The 10,606-nt window shown below is 38.6% G+C and overlaps 1 protein-coding gene across 2 annotated transcripts; it reads left to right on the forward strand.

The window, feature by feature from the left end:
* The first annotated feature begins 788 nt into the window (after positions 1-788).
* ist1 (IST1 factor associated with ESCRT-III) lies at positions 789-9,836 on the forward strand. Of its 2 annotated transcripts, none has more exons than XM_086070970.1 (10): positions 789-966; positions 5,875-5,978; positions 6,059-6,239; positions 6,319-6,406; positions 6,482-6,565; positions 6,666-6,776; positions 6,857-7,060; positions 7,704-7,805; positions 8,245-8,284; positions 8,459-9,836. In XM_086070970.1, exons 1-10 carry the CDS (start codon positions 803-805, stop codon positions 8,617-8,619), a joined length of 1,239 nt encoding a protein of 412 aa, XP_085927096.1. In that variant the 5' UTR covers positions 789-802; the 3' UTR covers positions 8,620-9,836. The 2 variants fall into 2 exon arrangements, with proteins under 2 accessions (XP_085927096.1, XP_085927097.1); XM_086070971.1 differs by lacking the exon at positions 789-966 and adding an exon at positions 3,212-3,349.
* Positions 9,837-10,606: the final 770 nt, after the last annotated feature.

Consider the following 10,606-nt stretch of genomic DNA (forward strand, 5'->3'; position numbering starts at 1 on the left):
TTTCTTTGTAATATAGTGCCTGCACCGGGTGATTATGGAAGAAGCTCAAAACCAGTACTGAAATAGTACCTTAGTTAAAATAAAATACAAAATCAGTAAAAAGCAGGGGAATAATATCTCACATCTAAACACATGCATTAATTGAAAAAGTTACTTTATGGATAATAATCAGAATTATTTTGATAAAATAAAAATAAAAAGTTTTGAGTATTGTGAAGTCTTAGGGTGCCAAAAGATTTGTTGTGTATCGTTTAAGCCTTGGGCAGTATGAAATCTCAATCATCAATATCTCACATCTAAACACATGCATTAATTCAAAAAGTTACTTTATGGATAATAATCAGAATTATTTTTATAAAAGAAAAAGTTTTTATTATTGTGAAGTCTTGGGTTGCCAAAAGATTTGTTGTGTATTGTTTAAGCCTTGGGCAGTATGAAATCTCATTGAACATTTAATGTTTGACATCCCAAACACTAAGAATGGAGGATGGATGCCGAGTGATTTGATTATGTAGGCCTATTGTAAGTAACACAAGTGATCAGATGGAACATTTTGTGTAATTAAGTAAAATAGCAAAGTGATTACACCCCTATCTGTTTCTTTATATATTTCAGCATTTATAGATTGCTAGAAAGCCCACATTGCTTATAAAAAATGTCCGACTCCTAAGCAGTCTTTGAATGAGCTCCAGTGACGTCATTGTTCTCTTTATGATCATCTCCTCTTTATAGATGAACCATAAAGGTTAAGCGTATTGCAAACTTTAAGACAAATCTAAAAGTACAAACATTTGCCTGTTACATGGCACAAGTCATCCAAGAGCAATCACGAAGCTTGCGATCGCTTGATAGTTTGAGAATTGTGAATCGTGTTTTACAACAGTACTTAACTGTAGTTATAAGTCCACATTTACATGTGGATGAAATGGATAAGTGCTTTTTCGGTTGCCAAGATGCATCGAGCAGGTACGTATAGCCCGGGCGGTGAATGGAGGCGATCGAGGAAGCAGGTTCAAAACTTCTTTGCAAAAAAGCAAATAGTGGTTGTTACGTTAGATGGCTGTGAACGTGGCAAAGTACACATCCAGCCTCAAATATTTAGGATGTAACCTGACTGCTCAAATAAGAATGCGCGATACGGTAAAATGGCTTGATCGATTTAAGTGAAGACAGGATTTGTATACTGGTCCTTTCGGGGAAGAGTGTGGAGGCTGAAACTTCACAGCAGGAAAAAAGAAAAGAAAAAGGTAACAGCCCAAAGTAGTGCGGTAAACATGCCGCCGTCAAAACGAACTGCGTTGGCCTTCCTCAAAATAAAAGAGAAACAAGTAATTTGGGAACTTCTTGCACTCACTAAAGTTCTGAAGTTGAGTTAGAAAAGTCAATACTGCACTGCACTAATGACTGCCATCACCCTGATTTAAAAAATCTTTCTTATCCTAAAACCAGTCCAGTTCTATAGAACACTACACCACCCAAGGCCTTCAATCAATAATAATAGTAATAATAATAATAATAATGCAACAGATTTATATAGCGCTTTTCTAGACACGGTACAGAGGAATGGATACATTATTGATGCGCTCACCCATTCACACTGTGGTGGCGGTAAGCTACTTAAGTAGCCACAGCTGCCCTGGGGCAGTCTGACGGAAGCGTGGCTGCCAGTGTGCGCCTACGGCCCTCTGACCACCACCAAACATTCACACCTTCCATACACCAGTGTGAGTAGGACTTTAGGCAATGTGTGTGAAGTGCCTTGGCCAAGGACACAAGGACACATGACTTGGGGAGAGCGGGGATCGAGCAGCCGACCTTCTGGTTACTGAACGACCGTCTCAAGTTTTTATTTTATTTTTAAAAAATCATTAATTTTTTAGGAGTAGAGTACTTTCATTCACATCTTTCAAATTAAAATGCTTCAGACATTGCAATTTTGACCACTACCCACGATAAAAAATAAAATAAAAATAAGAATAAAAAATTCATATATTTTTTTCTCCCATGAGTACAGTACAGTAGTCCAGTTCTTCTTAAAAGCACTTTCATTCAGATCTGATGCATTTAGAAATAAATCTGAAATTCGCCAATTTGACTGTAATCCTCGATTTTAGAAACACTGAGGTGTGCCTTTTGTTATCCCAGCACCGGTCCAGTTCAAGGAGATGCAATACGACCTCAAAACAACAACAACCTTGACAAAAATACTTTATTACAAATCTGATGATGTCTTTCAAAATAAAACGCCTGTGAAATATAAAATTTGACCAAGGCTCCTCCTGATTTTTTTAATTTTTATTTTTAAAAATGATTAAAAAACAAACAAAAAACTTAATAACCCAGGACCAGTTCTGGGGGACACTTGACCACCCCAGTACGCTAATAAATGTTCTTTCATACATTTTGCATTTCAAGATGATAGGCCTCTGAAATTTTCACCTTGGACTATTATCCCCCCCCCCACCGCCCCCCCCCCCCCCCAAAAAACCAAGTACAGTACGCTACTCACAAGTAGAAGTACGGTAAGATCAGGCATGGCTCTCTCCTGATGGGTGTCTACTAAGGGGGGACTGAGGAAATAATTCATAAATATATTTTGTAATATTAAATAAAATCCTGGTGGGTCTAAACTGGGGCAATACAGATTTCTGATAGAACACCCTAGGCTTGGTGTAGCACCGTCTTACAAGTTGTGTTAAACATAGAATGCAATGATTTGCAAATCATGTCCAACCTGTTTAATTGTACTCTACAAACACATACATTTATGTTCAAACTTATCAACTTGATTGTTTTTTTTGTGTGTGCAAATAAACATTAACTTAGAATTTGCAACACGTTCCACAAAAGTTATGGTTTTCAATAGCCATTTTTTGCACCGTAAAAAAAAAATCTGCTAAAAATAGTTCATAGTGCTCTAGAAAAATATCAGTCACTCTGTCAAAACAATGTTTCCATAGTTTTGCAAATGTTGTGACTGATTTTTTAAAAGCTAAATTGGCTAATGATAATAAATGAAAAATACACTTTACATGAATGCTTGTTAATGGTATTTTTTTTATTTATATATACCATACGCTGGCACAAGCAAGATTGCTTTCTTGGAGCCGACAAAGTCAAATCTCTTAGATAAGATCACAGATGGGGAATATCTTACTTTCCCAAACCTTTTACGTCATCGTTAAGATCAATCATCAGCATGAGTCACTTCGCATAGTTCATTGTGTTCCAGTGCCCTCCCTAAATAAAAATAAAAAACCATGACGTCACAACAGATGATCACGGAAGTGAACTCGGCGACGGAGCACAGACACAAACATTGAGTTCCGTACTCGACTGCTACTGACAGGTACGTTATTGACAAAGAATGATCAGCGACTAACTGAACCGTTAACAGTTTTCGGACGTATTAGTGTTGTGAAAACCACCACATTGTGTCTCAGACATTTTGTTGCTTACTCTTTAGCACTGAGCGAGAGCTAGCTCGGCTAGCCAGATGCCAGACAAGACTGATCAACCATTATTTGCTTAGAGCCAACTTTGGTAGCATCCACGCGTGTTTTACTGTAGGTTTAGAAAAGTCAGGTATACTTTTCAAAATGTGAGCAATGTCGTATCGGGTTGTAAGAACACGACGCCGTTTGGACACCGTGCGGGCTAATGTTTATGCTAACTGTTTAAGTACTGTGCAAATTGGCTTTTTCCTTTCAGTCAGAGTATTTTTAGTTTGCGGTTGTATTTGGAGTTATGTTTTTCTGCCGTGGCTTTGTCACACTCACATGATTGAGTGACTCACGGAAGTGGAGGGACGTGGGTGAGGACGATGGTAAATGTGTGTTTTTAAAATCAGATATGTGTGTGTGTTTCCATTTTAAAAGTTCCAGCATTATCAGACAAATTCATCGAAGCAAGCATAATTATCCTGTGAGAAATATTATTTCTAGCTCTACAATTTCTGGCCAACGTCTCAATGCAAAGTCAGTGGGGGCAAAATTTGAGGTGTGACAAGTTAACCTGTGTTGAATCCGAGTTTCATACTTTCTTAGCTTTCTTGATCGTTATCCTACTTTCAAGAAGCTTGCTAAACACAGAAACAGACAACAATACAAAATTTGACTCCTAATTTATTATTTAGGGTGGACAGTGTTAGTGTCCGTCTTGGAACCCTGAGGTTGGGTTCAATCCCAGGCGACCATGTTGAAAATTCCTTGAGCAAATTACTGAACGCCCAGTTGCTCCTGATGCTGCGTCATCAGTCGGTGAATGAGTAGTCAAAAAGTAAAGCGCTTTGAGGCCCTTGTATGGCGGAAAAGCGCTATATAAATGAAGTACCATTTAATTTAATAGTAGCATACGGTGCGGGAATCAATCAGTAAATCTAAAAAATCATTGTAATTTGAAAACTACAGTGAATGTTAAATTGAAAATATAAATGTAAAAAAAAAAATGGAAGGCCTCCTTTTAGTAAATTCATATAAAATACAGCAAGTGAGTCTATATATTTGCTAATATTGCTGTACATAATTTCTCTAATAGGTGCCATGCAAAAAAATAGTAATTGTGGAGGCTAGAGATGTTCAAGACCACTTTTTTTGTTTTTCAAACCAAACCGATACCAATACGAGTGCTCACTTCTTGAGTAGTTGCCTATATTGATACAACTATTACTTTTGATACATAACATTTCCGCAAAAAAAGACAGATAATTTTAAAGAAAGACCTTTATATCCCAATATGGCACTTTCTTTTCAATTGCATGAAATTAATGGTAAATTTCTATTCTTCTAATTTCTAGTTCCTGATGGTAAAACGCGACCACAAGGGCGTTGCGGGGACTGATACCTTGAAATATGGGACGAATAGCAATGCCTGTTATCTCGAGGCTTTTGTAGTTGATGTCGGAAGCGATGGAAAATATAAACCATTGTGGCGGGTCTGAGTATCAGAAGGGACCTGCTAAACTGTTGAGCCCCCCCCCAAAAAAAGTAATTTTACTTCAAATTTAGCAGAAGCATAGAAACATATATAATAAACAATATGGATTTGAAAAACTGGCCTTACTTGCCTGAATTTTTTGAGGTGGGTTGGTCGACTCTAAATTTGGGCTGTGTGGTCTGTGTCTTATAAGGCGTTTAGTTGATCTTTGTAAGATATCAGTTCTACGTCATAAGGATAATGCTAAGGTAGAAAACACAAACAAGTAGGGATGGGAATCTTTGAATGTCTTACGATTCAATTCAGATTTTTTTCGGTCTGCGATCCGATTCAGAATCGATTAAGAACGATTTTTGATTCAAAATGATTTGATTGACAATAATTTTTGCTTCAATCTATAGATGTGAAAGGAATTGTAATGATCTACTCCAGTCTGACTCGCTAATGCTAATTAGCGCGCTACTCGCGGAACTTTTATCACTCAAAATGAAGGCTCCACACTGCAAAAAAAACAGCTTTTATTGGAATAACTTGATTGTGACTTTTCCTTCTACTCTCTATTGTGGCTACAACTTAACAGTGTATTAGACCGCGTGGAACCACACTGTCCCTATGTGGCCAAATCGGGTACAACATTTTCGGCGCTCCAAATAAAGGCACACACAGACAAAGGCAAGACAGTATAAAATAATTTAAATAAAATGGATTTGGGGACATTTAAAATTTATTCTGAGTCGTACTAAATGAGAATCACGATTCTTATGAGAATCGCGATTCTTATGAGAATCGATTTTTTGGGCGCACTCCTTTATGTTTAGTTATGTTGCTGATCAGAATGCGCGAGTGACCATTTTTGCTAACCATTCAACGGTGGATACACGCATACTGATATAGTCGTATGGCTTTTTTTCTTTTTCTTTTTTTTTTTTTTTACCAAAGAGACGTCCCCGCAGACATGGTGCCAGGAGGCTTCAAATCTGAGAGGTTAAGGGTCAACCTCCGGCTTGTCATCAACCGACTCAAACTCCTTGAGAAAAAGAAGAGTGAGTCCTGACACAATATAACCACACAAATGCTTTGACTCACATTCTGCTCGTCTTTCCTTCAACAATTTCAAATGAAGCTGAGCTTGCTCAAAAGGCTCGGAAGGAGATTTCGGAATACCTGTCATCAGGAAAAGATGAGCGGGCGCGAATCCGCGTGGAGCACATCATCCGAGAGGACTACATGGTTGAAGCCATGGAGATCCTGGAGCTTTACTGCGACTTGCTCCTGACACGCTTCGGCCTCATTCAGTCTATGAAGTAAGATGTGGAAACATAAGGCATCAAAATGCCTTATGTTTAATCAACTTTTCCAATAATTGCTGGGTTGCCATTTCAGGGAGTTGGATCCAGGATTACAAGAGGCAGTGTCCACTCTTATCTGGGCAGCTCCTCGGCTTCAGTCAGAGGTGGTTGAATTAAAAATGGTAAGCACTCATTAGAAGAAACGCACCAATATTAGTCTTCTTCAGTCTTGACATTTTGACTTTTAAATCTTCCAGGTGTCAGAACAGCTGTGTGTAAAATATAGCAAGGAGTATGGCAAGCTGTGCAGGACAAACCAGATTGGAACAGTCAACGAAAGGGTTGGCATTTTTTCTCTCTCTCCTATCACTGCCTCGATTCCGTTCAGTCAAGAAATATGCCCGCACCTCAAGTCTGATCAAATGTTTGCTATGTTTGCAGCTGATGCACAAACTGAGTGTGGAGGCTCCCCCCAAGATTTTGGTGGAGCGCTACCTGATTGAGATAGCCAAGAACTACAATGTGCCATATGAACCCGACGCCATGGTCCGGGTAAGAATAGAAGAAGGCACAGTAATCAGGATGTTGTCATGTTGTTCAGTTACCGGCACAGCATTTTTTTCACTTGGCAGCCTGAAGTGGGTTCCCATGAAGACCTGATTGACATGAACAATGACAAGAAGTTTGGTGGCGGAAGAGGAGGAGGAGGAGGAGGAGGAGGAGGAGGAGGAGGAGGTTTCACTGCTCCTCCCATGCCAATGCCAATGCCCATGCCCATGCCAATGCCAATGCCCATGCCCATGCAGGCACCATTCAATTATCCAACTCCCAAAGGAGTAAGCTTACTATTTTCAAAAACATAGCTCTGAATTATTTTGATTTCAATGTAAAAGACAAAAGGCGATGCAGTAGTGGTATGTAATAGGGGTGGGAATCTATGGGCACCTCACGATTCGATTCCGATTCACAGGCCCACGATTCAATTAGATTCCGATGCATTACTACATTGGCTGACATTTATAGTCCATGTAAAACACTGGTACCTTCTTAAAACAATTGTAGAACGCAAGGAAGAGTAAAGATTTATATTTCACACGGACTTTTATTAAAGTGGCCTGGTTTACATTAGTGTGTCAACACAAATTTAAAAACGTGCTGTAAGAAATGTCTAACTTCTCATAGATACATTTACAAAAACATATTTAAAATTATTAATCTGATTTAGCGTATCCTATATTTTAATAATTGAAAGTACAATATTACAACAAAACTTAAAAAAATCTATTTTTAATATACTCTGAATTGATTCAGATTTTTTTTTTTAAATATGACGATTGATGCATAAAAAAAAAAAAAGATTATTTCCCACCCCTAGTATGTAAACTCATGAGCACAACTGTATATATCTCCATTCACCTCCCAGCAGATGAGTGCAAGTGTCATAATGTTTAGACAAATCCTGCTCATGTTTTCCTCCAGGAACCGTTCAATCCAGCCGTTGGAGCTTACAACAGTTTCCCGCACGGCATGGGAGGAGGGCAGCCCCCTCAGCTGCCCACTTCTCCCCCCACATACGAGTCTGTAAGTCACCCAACTCCTCCCATCCATGACCCCTCCCTGCTCCCCACAGATGGACGGACAGGACAGGACAGGGCAGGGCAGGGCAGGGCATCACTCAGGGAAGAGTTGTTCACTTAGCTTTTGCTATTAACTCTGCACGCACTTGTGCCCCTTTCCCTGAGTAGCCATTTTTATTTTATTTTATTTTGCTTTGTTTGCGCAAAAGTAGGAAGCACGAATGGCTTGTACGTATTGTAAGCACTAACAACTCAGTAAGTCCCACTAACTGACCTGGGATTAGATTGGACTGAGCAGCGTGCTGCAGTGGAGACTCAAGGTGGTGGTTTTCTCATTGAGCCCCACAAGCATTTTACTTTTGTTTCTTTTCTGTAAACACTAACAAACGTAACATATGTATACTCTTAACATGATGCTGTCACAAACAACCCTTCTGTTTCAGATTGATGACATAAAAAACTCTCTTCCTTCCCAGTCCATAGGTAAGACCTACCAATTATTGTTTATATTCATAGTGTCATTACATTTGAATGTCATGGAAAACTTCACTTGACTCTGGCCATGTTGCTCCATTAGACTTTTCATGTGTCCCAGATTGATCGCATTCACTTTTTGTTTGTTCAAAATATTAACAGCCTCCGCATGTTCCGCTGCAGGTCTCTCATCACAAATATATGACAACAACGCTCTCCCAGAACTTCCTTCGGTCCCAGACACACTCCCGGCAAACTCCTTGGGCGGCAATACCACCACTTCGGATGACATCGACTTTGATGACCTCACGCGACGCTTTGAGGAGCTGAAGAAGAAGACTTAAGTGTATTGACAAACAGGCAGGCTGGCGATTGTCGCCTGGCTGCAGATAAGAAACGAAAGTAGAACATGCTCAAGGCTCAGAATTTGTAAACCTATATAAAATATACTTTTACCTTACTCTTTATCTTACCTCGTATAGATTTATAATGAACATCAGTGGGGTTAGGACAAAGTAGTGATTTTTTTTTCTCTTCTAACTCCAGCAAAATGACTCTCAGTTGGGACTTTGTTACTGTTTTTTTTTTGTGTGTGAATCTGACTACACATAAGTTATTCTCACTTCATCTTGCTTGGCCTCACTCGTAAATGTTCCCCTTTTATTTGTGCGATATGCTTTATAATGATACTTTTTCTATCGTTCGCCGTCTTGTCTGATACCAACTATCCTTGCCGTCATCTTTGCCACGGAGTCATTCAGCCTGATCTCGGACCAGTTAAACAAGTCTGACTGCCCAGCCCGGCCTGTCTACTGCTTTGTTTGTGTGACGAAGTTTCAGTACCTGTAATTGCTAAAAAAAAAAAAAAACGTTTCAGGACATATGAAGCCTTCTTCTTTGTTCCTTGCTTTGGGTTCTGTTACCCACCTTGAGTGTGCAGTTCATAATACATTCATCAGTTGAATGCATATTTTATACACTAAATGAGTGGTAGTTGGGAGTGGTTTGATTTTTGACAAGTCTTTATATATATATCCAACTAAAGTACCTCCGTTTACCAAATATCTGCAGTGTATCAAATAGCATGACCCCACAACTTGATTTTACATGTACATTTTGACCCCACAGAGATGTAGATTAGATAGTTCCCTATGTGTCACGTGTCTTACACTGTATGTGCGTAGCTGCATTTGCCTTACTTGTGCATCTCTCACCAGAGGCCTTGCCAGTCTACTAGGATCGCACATTATGCACTTGCTATCCATTAAGACTGGATATGTTTCCTGTATTTAGTTTTGTCATGTTAATCATGAACTATTTGGCTAAAGGTTATGTGATAGCATCAAAAGTGTTACATACCGTGTGTTCACCAACCTAGCCACTCCCATTATTGCTAATAGATGTTTGCCTGGAATAAATGATGCCGCAGATTCTGGAAAGGATGTGACAAAACTGAGGAGGTTGTTCAACCTAATGACACTGCAGAACTCCACTATTATTTTCTATGTTGAACAATTGTGTTTTCCCATCAGTATAATAAAATTGCAATTTACTAAAAGTCTTTGGAATGCAGAAATGTTTTGTGTTTTCCATCGTATTATAATAGATTTGACTGTATTAACGGTCACAGACAGTCATTTAAATAAGAGTTGTTTATTCAATTCCACACCTGGGAGACCAAGGTTCATGATTAACTTGTAGTCTACATATACACTTTATAACAAAATTCTACTCACTGCATGAACAGTACTAAACACATTTTCAAATCATCTTCACACTTTCTGCTGATGGATGCTAGTTGAAACACGATTGAATGGGTTGTTGCTAGTGATAGGACAATGAAGCCTCATGAAACACTTGTGATGCTTTTTCCTCTAGTTGGTGCTCTTGGTTAAAAGATAAATTTAATTACATTTCCACTGCATCTTTAAACCAAGAGTTACAGAAAATATAAAGTGCTTCATGAAGCTTAATTTGTCCATCACTAGTTGTTACATAATGTAAGTAGATTCTAACTGAAGATGAGTACTGTATTGAAAAAACAAGTAATAAATAGGGAATTTTTAAATTATATGTGTTGCCACACTTTCCTCAAAGATAATTTGAAGGGACAGACTTGTTTTTAATTCAGTTACCATGGTAATGTTTACCACCTTTTCTATTTAATCCCATATTTGAACTCAGAACAGCATTAAAGAATATCTCCAGAATTTTACGACTCATGTTTGTGGAGGACATATGCACTCTTTGTGACGCTTTGCACTCAAATAGTAATTATGCTTATTCCATTTTAATGATACATTTTTGCTCTGAAGTGTTTGTAAGAGCCAG

The sequence above is a fragment of the Leptonotus elevatus genome, chromosome 3 (assembly GCF_054856555.1).
Source record: "Leptonotus elevatus isolate MCC_2025b chromosome 3, RoL_Lele_1.0, whole genome shotgun sequence".
Lineage (NCBI taxonomy): Eukaryota > Metazoa > Chordata > Actinopteri > Syngnathiformes > Syngnathidae > Leptonotus > Leptonotus elevatus.

What these genes read in the sequence shown, in the direction of transcription:
- ist1 (XM_086070970.1), top strand. Translation starts at nt 803, where the DNA reads ATGGCACAAGTCATCCAAGAGCAATCACGAAGCTTGCGATCGCTTGAT. An exon ending in AACCCGACGCCATGGTCCGG is followed by an intron (nt 6,777 to 6,856) that starts GTAAGAATAGAA and finishes TTCACTTGGCAG; the next exon opens with CCTGAAGTGGGTTCCCATGA. An exon ending in ATTATCCAACTCCCAAAGGA is followed by an intron (nt 7,061 to 7,703) that starts GTAAGCTTACTA and finishes GTTTTCCTCCAG; the next exon opens with GAACCGTTCAATCCAGCCGT.